At 38.2% G+C, this 16,437-nt stretch overlaps 1 protein-coding gene across 1 annotated transcript in view; it reads left to right on the top strand.

Moving 5' to 3' along the window:
- Positions 1-16,437, top strand: part of LOC138742531 (solute carrier family 12 member 9) — a 90,096-nt gene that overhangs the window by 35,317 nt on the left and 38,342 nt on the right. The window contains exon 9 of the mRNA XM_069897062.1: positions 11,830-11,954. Coding sequence (XP_069753163.1) covers positions 11,830-11,954 — 125 coding nt within the window. The remainder of the gene's footprint in view (positions 1-11,829; positions 11,955-16,437) is intronic.

Here is a 16,437-nt window from a genome sequence, read left to right as displayed (position 1 = left end):
GTGGAATTTATATAAATTGAATTACCTCCCTTGCTTGGAAAGATTAAGAAGAATTTACATAGATGGAGGAGCCTGCCCCCATTTACTTGGATGGGCAGGATCAGTTGTATGAAAATGAAGTGATGCCAAGTCTGTGATATTTCTTTCAATCCTTCCCCATTCTTATACCAACAAGTTTTTTTAAAAGCACTTAACAAGCATGTCAGACAATTTCTATGGAATTCTAAGATGCCCTGAGTCTCCGTGGAAAAACTTCCTTGGGATTATTCATTGGGTGGACTACGATTAACCGATAAATTTTAAAAAAAAAATAAATAGATAAATGGGATATTCCTGATTGGGCTCAAATTGGTCGACACATGGCGGGTGAACAGATAGCAGAAGATTTCATTTATAAATAGAATGTTATAGCCTGGAAAGACAGATAACCCCATTCTAAAACATAATTTGGATATGGCAGCAAATTAATAAATGTATAGGTCTAAAAGTGGGGTTATCTTCAAAAACACCCTTGTATCAAAATAAGTTATTACCAATGGCATTAGGAAATAAAATCCTGGACACTTGGCACTGTAAAGGGATTAAGTGAATTGAGAATTGTTATGAACAAGGACAATTTATGACATATAAAGGTTGGAACATTTATACATTCAACCTGGCTATGTGTGAAAGTCAGATCCTTTGGTATGAATTGGCAGAAATTTTGACAAAAATTATAGAAGTGGATTTTCCATTGGAACCAGAACTGTATTTATTGAGAAATCTTATGGATATTAGCCTAAAACTATCGAAATATCAAATACATTCATGAGGATTGCACTAGCGGTAGTCAGGAGATGTATAGCCGTTACATGGAAGTCCAACTTTTCCCTACATATTATTTGCTGGAATATGGAAATGCAAAGTTGTGGCCCCCTGGGAATGATAACTTATAATCTTAGAAAGAAATATGATGTGTGTGTTAAAATATGGCATACTGGCTTAAGGATTTAACTTATTTCCCCGAAAAGGTTTAAATAATATAGTTAGGTTAATAGTGTTGAATTCCTGAGGTCAAGATATGAACTAATTAATGAAGTCATTTTTTTTTTGGACAATTTTTTTTCATGTTAGCCCATGGTGTGGGGGGTTGGTAGAGTGATATTTGGACATTCATATGAGACTCTGTAATTTTATAATACTATTTACATCATGTATGTAATAATGTTCTATATGAGTCTTGGAAAAAATTAAAATATTTTAAAAAAAAAATGACAAAAGCAAATAGGAACAAATGAAGGCCACCCTGCCCCTTGAGCATGCTCTGTTAATCAATATCCCATTTAATGTCAGGCCTCTGCCTGGAGGCCGGCTAAAAGAGCGGAACTAAAACTTACCTTTCAGACAGCAGCCCTAAAAGGCTGCTCTAGCATTGCATTCATATCAAGAGGCACCTCATAGCATCCTCCGGACCCGATGGAGGCGGAGTGACTGATGCCGTAGTGCCACTCATCATAAATACGCAGCAGAGTCTTTCCTACCCATAATTCCCCCACGCTCTGTTGGTTCCCAGAACAGATCCAACTGCGTGGGGGATTAGTCTGCTGCATTTTGAGCTTCAGAGAGCAGCCCCAAAGACCGAAGTGGCCCAATGAGGCTGTCACAGCCTGCACCGGCCCCCCGCTGCCCCAATGCCCCGCCTTGAGGGGGGCATGGAGGGAGTGGGGAGATGGGTCGCAGGCTGATGGTGTCATCAGCGCACCCCAATGTACGTTCAGGTCAGGCGCCCCCAAGGAGAGTTGGAATTGGCACCTCTGAGCCGGTCATGGCGCATTCAGAGAGGTACGTCTTTAGGCGTAAGGGTGAAGAACTTGGCCTTTACAGGTGGGTGTTTTCCCAACTTGAAAGTGCCTATTATGATCATACCCAATTTGCACCTGGCCTCAATTCCTTTTCTTTGCCAATATCCTCAATTCCCTAATCGTTTGAATAATGTCTGAACTGTATCTTGAAATACTTTCATTAATCTTACTTCCACAATCTTCTTGGGAAGAGAATTCCTAAGGTTTAATCTCCTTGTGTGGAAAGAAGTTTTGGTGCATCTTAATTTTTAAATGATTGTCCCCTTTGTCGTGCATTTGAGATTCTTACCCGCCGACATAACTCAATGTTTCCCCTGACATGACCAGTAGGATTTTGTGTGTTTTAGTGAGGTGACTCCTCACTCTTTTAAACACCAAAGAATACAGGCCAAGCATTTCTAGACATTCATTATAAGTCAGCCCTCTCATCCCAGAAATTAGCCTAGTGATTCTCTTCTGAATTTTCTCCAATGTCATTATAGCATAAGGTGAACAAGGAAATGTTTGTGTCGAAGTCACTTCATGTTATTAGAGGTTTAATGTTACCTGAACTCGATGGAACTCTTTAAAAATTGGATTTAAAAAGTTAATCCCACATATAATGAAGTAATTAGTGATTTCAGAGGGGGACATTATTCTAAAGAACTTGACTCTTTTGTGATCTATAATTTACATTAGATTTCAGATTTATTTAAGAGTTCCTCCATAACATCACATACAACCCTGAGATTCTTTTTTACTGCGGCCAAGTCAGAACTATCACTTCTTGCTAGTGCAAAAAACTGTACACAATGTACACATGTAAACAAATAAAGAAATGTAAACATACTGTGCAATACAGAGAGGAAAAAAAATGAATAAAGTGCAAAAATAAAAGTCCTTAAATGAGTCCCTAATTGAGTTTGTTGCTGAAGAGTCTGAGGGGGTAGCAGCTGTTCCTGAACCTGGTTCTGCGGCACTTGTACCTCTTTCCTGATGGTGGCAGCAAGAACAGAGTGTGTGCTGGATGATTATAGATCCTTGATGATTGCTGCTGCTCTCTGATGGTATCATTCCCTGTAGATGTTCTGAATGTTGGGGAGTGTTTTGCCTGTGTCCTGGGCTGTGTCAACTAATTTTTGGAGGGCTTTACTCTCAGGGGTATTGGTGTCCCCATACCAGACCGTGATGCAGCCAGTCAGCACACTTTCCACCACATATCTGTTGAAATTTGCCAGGGTTTCCGATGTTATACTAAACCTTCACAAATTCCTGAGCAAGTAGAAGCGTTGACGTGCTTTCTTCACCGTGCCATTAGTATGTTGGGTCCAGGAAAGTTCCTCCCAGTTAGTGACTCCCAAGAACTTAAATTTGCTCACCCTCTCCACCTCTGATCCTCCAAAAATCCCTGGATCATTCATCTCTGGCTTTCCCTTTCTGAAGTCAATGATCAGCTCCTTGGTTTTGGTGACATTGAGTGTCAAGTTGTTGTTGTATATGCTCCATTCAGCCAAGCTTTCAAGCTCTCTCCTTTGTGCTGACTCATGGCCCCTTTTTATACAACCCACTATCATGGTATTGTCAGCGAATTTATAAATGGTGATGTTGTTGTACCAGGCCACACAGTCGTAGGTGTATAGCGAGTAGAGCAGGAGGCTAAGAACACAGCCCTGTGGTGCTCTGGTACTGATGGAGATTGTGGAGGAGATGTTCTTCCCAATCCTCACTGATTGTGGTCTGGAGGTGAGGAAATCCATGATCCAATTACACAGTGGGGTGCTGAGACCCAGATCTTGGAGTTTGCAGATCAAGTTTGAGGAGATGATGGTGTTGAATGCCAAACTGCAGTCAATAAAGAGCATTCTGATGTATGCATGCATACATATAATTTATAAGATGTTGAATGATTGAAGTACATGTTTTAGATAATTTAAATTTTGATAGAGTAGGTTTTATCAAATTGAGCAAATGAATATCAATAACAAAATGGATTTTGTTCTGATTCCAATGCAATTTTATTGCATGTTTAATGCTTTGACAATACTACCAAACATGGAGATCCATCATCAAACCTGACATTTTCCCTGAACCAGAAGAAATGTGGAAAAGATTTACGTTTAAAAATGTTGATAGAATTATCAGGAATTACCAATTCCTTGCTTTGTGAAGCTTGTGACAAGGATTATAGATTTAAGTTTGCTTGTGGGGACATGCAGCCTCTCTGGGTCAGAGACCCATATTCAGCCTTGGCCTTGGGTACTAACATTTTCAAGTTTGCATGTTCTCAAGGGTGGCTTGGTTAGCTTAGCGGGGTTTGGATCCTGCATTGCTTCTACATTCTCTCCATGTTTGTGTGGATTTCCTCTGGGCACTCTGGTATCCTACAACCATTTTAAAAAAAAACGTATCGGTGTTGTAGGTCATTTGGGTGTAAATGGACAGGGCTTGTTACTATGCTGTATGTCTAAATTTAAAAAAAAATTAAATGTTACCACACTCAGGGCATTGGGGTACACTGAGAAACTGAAAAGCCTTTATCATGATGGCCTCCTACATTGAAAGAAAATATTGATCTTCAGCCACTTAGCATTCTAAAATAGCAAGAGCAAGGTTAAGGGGGAATCTATGTGTACAGTGCGATTGGAGCATGAAGTGCATTGTCACAAGAATTGCTTGCTGCTTGCGGGGAAATAAGTATTCAGAGCAGGGAAAGATGCAGAATCACGAAGAAAGAGCAATGCTATGGGATTAGTTTTGGAATGTTCCTGCAAAAAAGACCAGCAAAGATGTGACACTTTTAATTGTCACTTTTGACACCTTCTAATGTGTAAACTTCTATGCTTTAAGTAAAAACAAATATAGGCATACTATCTAATCAGGCAGTTTAATTTGATAAATTAATTAGGCATTGATTAAAAAAGATTGCTTGCCACAAGATCGCAGAACTACAGTCATTTTTTTAAATGTCATTATGTAAATGAAGGAGAGCTGCTTGTTTCCTCACCTGTATATCCGAGGAGTTCTCATTCTCTCCCCTCCTCAGAATATTTTGTTGTCCACATGAGATGCAACAAAATTACTTTATCCTGGTTGTCCATTTGGGGAATTGACTTTTCTGATTAAATGGGATAATGATTTGGTTTTTTTTAATTGAAATCTGCGGCAATAGAATAGGAAAAATAAATTGTAGATGTAAAGATGAGTTCAGTGATGTCAGTGGCAGCCAATAATCTTGAGCTCGAGGGAAACCACCCATTGTCATAGATCAGAAATAATTCACCAGACCATTTTGGAAATATCAGTTCCCCTGAGGCCTCCAGGGTTTTAAATCTCGTATTTATCCTATGAAAAAAGAATGTTGCTGAAGATTGATAAAATGGCCCTGCAGAATGTTTGTTTTAATGAATTTGATCCATTACAACCCATGATACAAACAGCCATGAGATAATGATCTATTGCCTTGTACTGATTTCTACATAATCTTTCATATGCTCTTCAAATGCAAAGTTTGCAATCAAGCTCAATGTTTTCTAGATTATCAGTTAAGAACAATTTGCATTTAAAGTGTAATTGAAAAGCAAAAAAATTGCAGATGCAGGGTATCTGGAACAAAACCCGAAAATGCTGGAGTTGCCTGAGATAGGTAGGCCTGTCGAGGGCGAAACAGAGTTAACGTTTCTGGGCCATGTCATTTTTTCCAGATCTAAGGGACATTTCTTTCTTTTAAAATCCAATTTACTTGGAATACAGCTTCCATAACCTGCCTCAGACAATGATTTTGTCACTTTCAGGCAAAATTACTCTAAAGATGATGCTTCATTTTCCACGCTGAATAAATTTTAGCTCATCAAAAAAAAGTTGTGGCATAATCGACAAGTAATCTGCATTCCCACTTGGCTGTTCTTGAACTGCAGATTCCACCCACCCCATCCTGACACATCCATTCACAAATTTTAAATTCTAATTTCTCTGCAGACAGCAGAGTTTTAGTTTAATTTGAGCAAACCGTGCGCCGAAGGGTTTTTCCTGTTGTGTACCATGTTCAAACCGTGTTCTGAAATAATTCCGTGGTGTCACAATTACTCAACACTAACTTACTTGCATTGCTAATTCATTAATAAAGAAGAATGAAAAATAATTCTCTTTATCTATCTCTTGATATAAAAGAATATTTATCCTATCGGTAACCACAGATCCACTCGTATTATTGTAGTCAGAAAAGCTGCAGTAAAATAATAACATTGGAAGCAAGATTCTTGTATTGTCATGCAATAAAAACAGTGCAATATTATGAAATTTGTTTCCATCTGCTGTAAGGCAGGCAGATTTGCCATTGGCAGAAACTGTCTGAAGCGCCTCTTAAAGTCAGAGAAAGAGAAGCAAAAGCGAGTCCCCCAGATGTCTGTGGATTTGCCTCCAGGACTGTCACAGCCCACACAGAATCCAGTCCAAACCATCAGCAGCTCCAGATAGAACCTCCAACACAAAAAAACCTTCGGTGCCCTTGGTTCCCTCTCGCACCTCGGTTCCAAAGTCTGGAACCCCTTCAAATCTCAAGCTGGTCTCCAGCTGTCCGCCACCTGGTGTGAAACTCTTGACTGCAGTTGCTAGCAGCCCACATTATTAAGATTGCAAAGAAAATTGTACCTCTAAGTCTTTTGCTCTGAAGACCCCTCCAGTGAAAGCACGCATATCATTTTTAAGAGAAATACTAAATAAGTAAGTTTAAGCTTTTCTTTTTGGAGAAGAATCAAGCTAGGCTTTCCAATGTTCATGTTCAGTTTCACTGTCTGATGAGATGGTCAGTTCTAAAGTGAGCCTTTTATCTATCAATTCATCATTTGGAATTTGGCCTATTGAGGCTGTATGTTGCCATTGCCCATCCTTTGCAGCCACTGCTTCTCTAACAATGTTTTCATCATTTTCACATCCTCAGCTTCATTCCATGTGCAAACAGCAGGAAAATTGAACTGAAGGTTTCCTCTTTTTCAATTTTGTACAGTAACTTTCCCAAGTGTGTTCATCTTGCTAACCAGTCCTTGATTATTTTTTCATATATGAAAGGATATTGTACTTTGTAGTGCGATGGTTCAAAAATTTTACTGATTTATTATTAATATAAATGAATACAAATAAATTAATATTTATCAGTCTTAACTATTACTGATGCCACAAGCCTTGCATGGGTGTTGATTTTATTTTAATTTGGACTGAAATACAATTATCTAGGTCATCCATTAATTTAGACATAGCAGGTTCATTTCCTCAATACCAAAGTTCTTTAGCTCTCATACTAATGATGTACCTGCCACGAGGATGTGGATACATTATTTGTATATTTAATATGCTGATGAGATTCTATTTTGTGTGGTAAAGAAAGTGGAATTTATTTCAAAATGATCAAGGGAATAAATGGAAGCTTCGTGTAAAATGTTGTTAGAAATGGATCATTGGTCTATGAAAATCACAGCATGAGAGATGAAATTACGCAATTACCTTTATGAAAAGTAGTAAAAGATAGAAGAGGAATATGATGCAAGAGTAGATTCATGTAATGTGAAGATCATAAAATTGATCAAGTGATTCCTTGTTAAAAATCTTTGACTCCATTTAAGAACATGATCACTGTTTTCCTGCTTAATTCAATGTAAGCGTATCACTAAAAGAATAGTGCATAGAATTTTGTGTTTCTATTTATAATTTTCCTAACATATGATTAAATTTCAGACCTGCATATTTAAGGATGATCTAACAGTATGACAAATGTTTTGCTTGGTTTTGGTAGGAGTTACTGTCACTTTTCTTAAGAAGATAAGTCGCCTATGCTTGGTAACCATTCCCTTTGTTAAAATGTGTACTGATTGAAAATGGGGTCACAGATCTTGCTTTCAGAAAGTTATTTCTTTGTTAATTTATTGATCCAAAGAATACTATATTAGAATTTAATTATTTACCTCCAGATTAACAGAAGTTAGTTTCTTGAGTTTAGATGTTACATTTTGTAGACCACGATATTATTTGCAATATTTCAGTATGGAAATGTAAATGCATTGCAGCATTATAAATGTGTCAAAGGTTTTAAAATCAAAGGATTTGGTTTTGTTTTGCATTTAAGCATATATTGTGCACTTTGAAGATTAAAATGAACCAAAATAAAAAAACAAAATGGAAAAAGAGGCACTAAAAGAAATTGCTCTTTGCAGCAGTGAATTGTCAATCATTCAGAAGCTAATAAGTTGTTCTAAGCCGCCAGAGATTTGAAAGCCTCATGTCACTCATTTTCCCCTTTGTCTGCAAGGAAATGCATTGAATGATAAATGTGGAAGTTGACGTGCAGGAAAAATTATATGGTCCAGTCAAGTAAAGATAACCATTCCAAATGTTACCGTAGGGTTTGGTGTAATTTCATTATGTTGCCCTTAATGATTAATGTGTCTAGTAATATTAATTTGTCTCCATTTTGACATCTCTGCCACTCATCGTGATTTAACTGCTGCTTGACCAGGAAGTTTTATTTTTTTGCCTTTTTCCACACAAACTTCAGTAGTTCAAGTTACAACATTTACTTGCAGGGATTCATTATCTCATTAAATTTGGCCTGAGCCACTGGTCAATATTGAAGCTCAATATACAATTATTTTGCTTTAAACATAATGGCGACTAAAGCCCTACTGGATCTGTAATTTAGAATAATTTTTTCTGTTTTTGTTTGGGAAGCTTTTGCTTTTGCCTTTCCACAGTACCTGCAGATTGTTCCTATTTTCACATTCAATTCCTCTCCTCTTTAGTATAGTTTTCACTCATGATAAAATCCATGATTATCTTAGCTTTTCAACAAAATGCATTGTGTCAAATCTTTTAATTTGAAATAACGTAACTAATCATTCCTGTGCATTGACATTTAACGAAACGCGTACAAGCGAACCCTGCATTACAGAATTCACTCTTACAGACTTCCCAAAAATCAGTACCCAAAAATTTAGTAAAGACTAAAATTCCTTCTCATGAAATTTGAGGGTGGGGGGAATAAAAGTAAATAGTCCACAATTTTTTTTTTTTCAAATTGTGTTTCTTGATGCATGCACTAATGTCATGACTCCACGTTATAGAAAATTGTGAACGAGGTTTTTCAGAATCGGACACCATACCCCATATTCTCTCTCTCTCCCTCATCAAGCATAGTGCAGTGTTTGACTGTATTTTTTTCCTGAAAATCACACAGCTATGATTGCCCAATTTTATTTAGTACTTTAAAGCAACAGCATTCAGGAGACAGTTAGAAAAATATGGTCCATGTAGTTTACCAATGTTATTGAAATCCATGTTAAAATTACTGAACATCCAAATATGGAGAGAGCTTGGAAGTACTAATTTAACAGATTGACAATAATAAGACTACAAAAGAAACAATTAATTATTTGTCCTGGGAAGCTCACGAGGAATTTCAGACATAATGTGTTGATGTACTGAGGAATATACAGTCACAATATGGGTAAACACCCCATAATTAAATACTGTGTGAAAGAAACCTCTAGGCCTCACATATCACATGGATGCTCTGTGGTTAGTAAGGGATTACTTAAGGTGATATGTGGGAAAAAAAAGGTTGAGGAGTACTGATCTAAGAGACATTATCATTAACATGAGAAAATGAGGGCAAATAAGATTCCCACCAATTTTTCACACGAGGTATTGAAGTTTATTGGTTTGAAGTTTAAGTTCATGGAGGCACAAGACAACACATCAATAAAATAAAAACAATCCTTTATGTGGACATACATTGCCCACTGGAACACAAAGTACAGACCAGATAATGATCACTTAACACTTTATTGATGGCTATGTGTGTTTAATAGACCGTTAAGAGCTTTCCTCTATTGGGCTGATTGCAGTTCTCTTTCAAAATGAGTGGGAAGTAGCAAATTTGATCAGGATACTTGTTGATTTAGATTTTTTTTCTTTACTTAAATGATGTGGCAGAGCCTTTTTTCATAATGTTTCCTATTCTGTGTAATTCAGCAGTCTGTTTGAGCTAGTACTTTAATGTGCTTTAGTCTCTTTTAATTTGGACATCAAACTTTCTGCCCTAAGATTTCTAATAAATGGATTCACACTATTTTTATGTAAAATATTCATTTTTTCAACAGCAGTGGATCCAATGAATCATTCACATGAACAGTTTGATTCAGGGGGGAAATTAAATTTGGCAGATCACTCGAAGGGCACATTTGTATTCATAGTTCAGCATCTCATTTGTTTAGACATAGTGCCTCATCAGGACTGAAAGTGAAACACAATACTGCAGGTGATTGGAGATCAGAAAAACGAAAGGGCCTCTTAACAGAGCCAATATATTTCTTTAGACCACGACGAAGAAAAAAATTGAGGCCGAGAATTTGTTGCTTTGAAAACTCTTTCAGTCATTTAGTTTGACTTTTTTTCAACTTTCCTTTTGTGTGCTAGGAGTTTGGTTAGGGGTGGTTATATTTGTAATGCCTCAAGTCTGCTTAACATTAGCTGATACCACACAGATGTAATGCTAAGAATGTCGGAGAGCAGCAACAATCAAGGGTCCACACCATCACTACTGTCTTCAGGAAAGAGGTATTAGGTGCCTCAAGACTCTCAGCACCAGGTTCAGGAACACCTGTTACCCCTTCACCATCAGACTCCTTAACAACAACAAACTCAATCAGGGACTCGTTTAAAGACTCTTGTACACATAATTGATTTTTAAAAATATATTCTCTCTGTATTGCAGTTTGTTTACATTCCTTACCTGTTTACAGTTCTTGTTTACATGTACAGTTTTTTTGCACTACCAATAAGTGGTAATTCTGCTTCACCCACAAGAAACAGAATCTCAGGATTGCATGTGATGTCATGTATGTACGCTGACAATAAATCTGAAATCTGAACAATCTTCATCCTCTGGATTATCGGAGGAACCACAGATACTTGCAGGTTTTACTATATACCTTTCATCTGTTAAGAGCAGACAAAATAGATTGGTGTTGTTTTTGTTTTAATCATATTCTTCTTGCTGATCTTGACTTTAACACTTGCCTTATTTAATGTTGAATTAATAATCAAGTTGTATGCAGTGTACATTTTGGGGGGGGAAAAAAATGTTATCTACAGTACCAATCCCTCTGATGTAGAAATGGTAAAATGAATATGATACAACAGGATATCTTCAGAAACAAACTGGCCGTCACCATGGGTTTAAACAGGAAAGTCCGCATAACTTTGGCTGTGGGGACTTTTCTAACAAGAACTGAAAAGACCAAGTGATAATCTGATGATCAGTAATTAAATTATTAATTTACAATAGCTGGTGAGTTATCAACAGGAATGCAAAAATTTCAGATGTTCACAGATGGAATTAAAAACGTGTTGTCTTTTTAATCTTAATTTTTTATTTAATTACATTTAAATTTTAAATTAAATGGTGTTTAGAATTTGAAGTTGTCTGATGAGGAACATATACATGTAAAAGGCAATGCTGGTCGCACAGAAAAAATGTAAAAGCTGTTTAATCAAGTTAGTGTTTTGTGTCAAAACAAGTTGGCAGTGAATTGGTGAGGAACATTGGTACCGTTGAAGGTCATGGAATACTGCTTGTGTGGCTGCATTGATGCATAATGGTTAAGTATGCATTTTAAAAATGCAACTTTTTATCGTTGATAAATTTAGCTTGAATATCACTACAACAGAATCCCATTTGTGGCAAATGATGTATTTGTATAATATATGATGTCTTGCAGCAGTGCTCGTTCACTATCACTTGTGTTAATATGAGATGCCCTTTGGCAGATGTGTTATTAAGATTACAGCAACTGAGAAAAGAATTCTTGACCTTTTTAAAATGTCTTGCATCTGCCAAAGGCAAATTATCTCTGCTATTTATGCAAGGAAATATTTGGTTAGAATTGTCATCTGACATTCGTTTGAACCCATGGAAATGTTTGAAGGCTCATCATGGTAAATATCTATTTTGCTTTTACAGCTTGTGTTGTTTACTGGCAAGCTGAATACTATTGCTGGAATAGTGACCATCTTTTTTCTGTTGGTCTATGCCGCTGTGGATCTAGCCTGTCTGGCATTGGAATGGGCCTCAGCTCCAAACTTCAGGTAGGAAAGAAGATTTAGACTTTCCGAGATATTGAGTAATTGTGTTCAACATTTTTACAAGTGTATGGAGTTTTTGAACTTCTCTGCCAAAAATAGTTTGTTGGAAATTGGAATCTGAGAATCCGATTTTAAATGCCTCAGTAAGAGGAAAGTAAAAAAAGACAAACTGATGACCAAAAATATATAATGAAAATGCTGGAATAGTTCAGCAAGCTACAAAGCATCAATTTGAGAGAGAAATTTAGGCCAATAACCTTTCATCAGAACAGTTCGGCTTTAAATTAGTCGGGGACATACAGGAATGATGGCATTCAGATAACTATCTTACTGAGATGTAATTTTCAATCAAATTATGTATTGTTGCCTAGTCAAACACAATAATAACATCAAATATTGTTCCAGATATACCATTTATTCATTTTGAAAAGGCTTCTAGGTCATTCCACAGTGCTTGATCTGGTCGTACATTTTGTGATTTTAACGTGTTAATTGATGAAGAAAAGCATGTGAGCAAAATGATGCAAATTTTGATCCTCTGTTTAAAATTCTTGGGTAGCTTTGAAGGATTTGTTCCATTCTTCTCGCTAACAAACTGAAGTTGGTGGATTTCCTGATTACTACATGAAAGCTTGTCTGATAATTTGATTCTGGTGCTTTCATTTGTTTCCTTTGGTCTTCAAATTAAATCTGTTGTTGATTCTTCCTCTTATTTCATCTCTCCTTAATTCCAATTTCTTCCTCAATTATGTTCCATCTCTTTCAATACCTTTGTTTCATTCATGAGATTTGCAGCAGAGAACAAAACAAAGGACTCTACATCACCTTTGTTGACCTCACCAAAGCCTTCGACACCGTGAGTAGGAAAGGGCTTTGGCAAATACTAGAGCGTATCGGATGTCCCCCAAAGTTCCTCAACATGATTATCCAACTGCACGAAAACCAACAAGGTCGGGTCAGATACAGCAATGAGCTCTCTGAACCCTTCTCCATTAACAATGGCGTGAAGCAAGGCTGTGTTCTGGCACCAACCCTCTTTTCAATCTTCTTCAGCATGATGCTGAACCAAGCCATGAAAGACCCCAACAATGAAGACGCTGTTTACATCCGGTACCGCACGGATGGCAGTCTCTTCAATCTGAAGCGCCTGCAAGCTCACACCAAGACACAAGAGAAACTTGTCCGTGAACTACTCTTTGCAGACGATGCCGCTTTAGTTGCCCATTCAGAGCCAGCTCTTCAGCGCTTGACGTCCTGCTTTGCGGAAACTGCCAAAATGTTTGGCCTGGAAGTCAGCCTGAAGAAAACTGAGGTCCTCCATCAGCCAGCTCCCCACCATGACTACCAGCCCCCCCACATCTCCATCGGGCACACAAAACTCAAAACGGTCAACCAGTTTACCTATCTCGGCTGCACCATTTCATCAGATGCAAGGATCGACAATGAGATAGACAACAGACTCGCCAAGGCAAATAGTGCCTTTGGAAGACTACACAAAAGAGTCTGGAAAAACAACCAACTGAAAAACCTCACAAAGATAAGCGTATACAGAGCCGTTGTCATACCCACACTCCTGTTCGGCTCCGAATCATGGGTCCTCTACCGGCATCACCTACGGCTCCTAGAACGCTTCCACCAGCGTTGTCTCCGCTCCATCCTCAACTTCCATTGGAGCGCTTTCATCCCTAACGTCGAAGTACTCGAGATGGCAGAGGTCGACAGCATCGAGTCCACGCTGCTGAAGATCCAGCTGCGCTGGATGGGTCACGTCTCCAGAATGGAGGACCATCGCCTTCCCAAGATCGTGTTATATGGCGAGCTCTCCACTGGCCACCGTGACAGAGGTGCACCAAAGAAAAGGTACAAGGACTGCCTAAAGAAATCTCTTGGTGCCTGCCACATTGACCACCGCCAGTGGGCTGATATCGCCTCAAACCGTGCATCTTGGCGCCTCACAGTTTGGCGGGCAGCAACCTCCTTTGAAGAAGACCGCAGAGCCCACCTCACTGACAAAAGGCAAAGGAGGAAAAACCCAACACCCAACCCCAACCAACCAATTTTCCCCTGCAGCCGCTGCAACCATGTCTGCCTGTCCCGCATCGGACTTGTCAGCCACAAACGAGCCTGCAGCTGACGTGGACTTTTACCCCCTCCATAAATCTTCGTCCGCGAAGCCAAGCCAAAGAGAGAAGAGATTTAACCTCTTTCACTTTAAATTCTTGACCACTTGGCTTTCGAACTGATCTTTCAAAATGATTATCGTCATGCCTGTGTATTTAAAAAAAAAAAAACACCCTCACCTCTCTGGGTGAAATGTGGCAGAGAGGTTAAGGAACAACAGAGCTACTGTCCAAATTGCTCATCACAGAAAGTTGTATTTTTATTTGTTATTCATGAGATGGATGTATCACAACTATTTAAAGGGCAAGTTTAGTTAAGTTTCTAGTCAGCGTAAACTCTCAGACTGCGGATAGTAAGAGACTCTATGATTGTAATGCAGATGAAGAAGTGGAGATGGTTAGGCTCTTCTTGGAAAAAATTCATTGTCTGACCCTTGGGAAGCACTTGTTTCAAGACCATGCCAATGGTGTATGCATGTTCAAAATCAAAATTAAAACTGCAGATCCTGGAAATTTCATAAAAAGCAGAAAATGCTGGGGTTGGGGGTGGGGGGAATCATCAGGTCAGGCCAACATCTAAAGAAGAAGAATAAACCAACATTTTGTGTAAACCGCCCTTCAGAAAGTTGTGGGCTGTGAGTTTTCCCAGCGTTATTGTTTTATTTTGCTATGCTGCTTCATTATCTGAGGGATTGCTAACAGAATTAAATGTTGTACAATCATTAGTCAACATATCTATTAACGTATACAATTGAAGGAAGCTTACATATGAAGCTGTTTGATCTAGGATGCTGCCTTGAAGAACTGTTGCTTTTGCGTCCACATGTTTTGACCTTCTAACTCCTTTAGCCACCTTTATGAAACATGCGGAGGACAGGTCACCAAACATTGACAGCAAAAAAAAGCATCAAAAAGTGTCAGTGAAACTCAGTCAATGCAAGTTGAAACAAATAATTTTGCACTGGCCAGTCATACTTCATAAAGAGAAAGGTGACTGAAGAAGTTAGAAGGACACAACATGTGGACACAAAAGCAACAGTTCTTCAAGTCTTCATCCTAGATCAAACAGCTTCATAAGTGAGCTTCCTTCAATCGTATATGTTACTAATGATTGTCCAACATTTCAATTCCGTTGACGATTGGTTTAATTACCTACCAACTTTCACAGGGGAATGTAGCAAGAGGTTTCAAAGTAACAAAGCTGTTCATGCTAGAAGTATTGTATTGCCTTCTGAGCACCTCAATGAACCAAGATTAATCTACTGCACAGAATATTAATCTTCGCATGGCATTTGTTGGCTCATAAAGTTAGAGATTGTGGTGGAGTCCAGTAGTGCAGATGGGTAAGGTGCATGACTCCTGAATGCATGGTTTTGAGCATCTTATCCGTTCTGAATTTATTCCTTTGAGCGTGATAATAACGCCTTGCAATATGATGGAGCCTCTCATATTTTGCCTTCCATATGATGTATGTGGCAGTCATTCTAACAATACTGTTATGACAGAGGCGTCTGAAATGGATACATGGTGGTATGAGGTAAAGAAGGTTTTTCCTGTGTGTGAGATTTGGCAGTAGCATCTTTCAGATCAATTACTGATGGTGCCAACAAGCTGCTCTTGATGGCTGCTGAAGTCCTCCACTCAGAGTACACTGTATCATTGCTACCTTGTATTTTTCAATGTGACTGAGGAGTAATTCATCAGCTAAAAGGATTGTAATTAGGTAGTTTCTTGTCGATGCTTCATTAGAATCAATTAAACTTAACTGATTGAAGATCCCAGACCAAGTTGAATTATCCCCATGTTTGTTTCTTTTAAAAAAAAATAAAAACTTGCACAGTTGAAAAAAGTTTGAAATCTCATTGAAGAAAATGTATAATTCTTGCGGACTGATAAACTTGGCCATGGATCCGACAAGCTGTTTACTTGAGTGTAGCAGAGGGTGACAAGATAGCAAAGGAAATATAATGCAGATAGCTGATCCATAAGGAGAACATGGCAGAAGTGGCTGATCAAGTGCTCTACCAATAAGGTGAGTATTAACATTGATACTCAAAATTGAGTTTGGCCCAGACTGACTGAGATTTGATTACATGCAGCATCTACCAGCAAAGTAAGAAATCTGAAATTGAATAGTTTGTGACTGGCAATAGTAATGAGACTATTGATGGTCTGTATAGAAAACACAACCTCAAAGACGTTATTTGATGACAGAATCCTAATGTGCCTTGTAAATCGTATGTTGAACTTCTGAAGGGACAGACGGACAGGAAAAGTAGTTCTTTCTGTTGTTGATAGATACAATCCAACTTTGTATTTTATGATGGCTGTAAGGACTCCCAAAGAAGGGAACTTGATTTCTGCGT

Source organism: Narcine bancroftii, chromosome 9, assembly GCF_036971445.1.
Source record: "Narcine bancroftii isolate sNarBan1 chromosome 9, sNarBan1.hap1, whole genome shotgun sequence".
Lineage (NCBI taxonomy): Eukaryota > Metazoa > Chordata > Chondrichthyes > Torpediniformes > Narcinidae > Narcine > Narcine bancroftii.
Note: the sequence above shows the minus strand (reverse complement) of the source record. Positions and strands in the feature narration are given on the sequence as shown.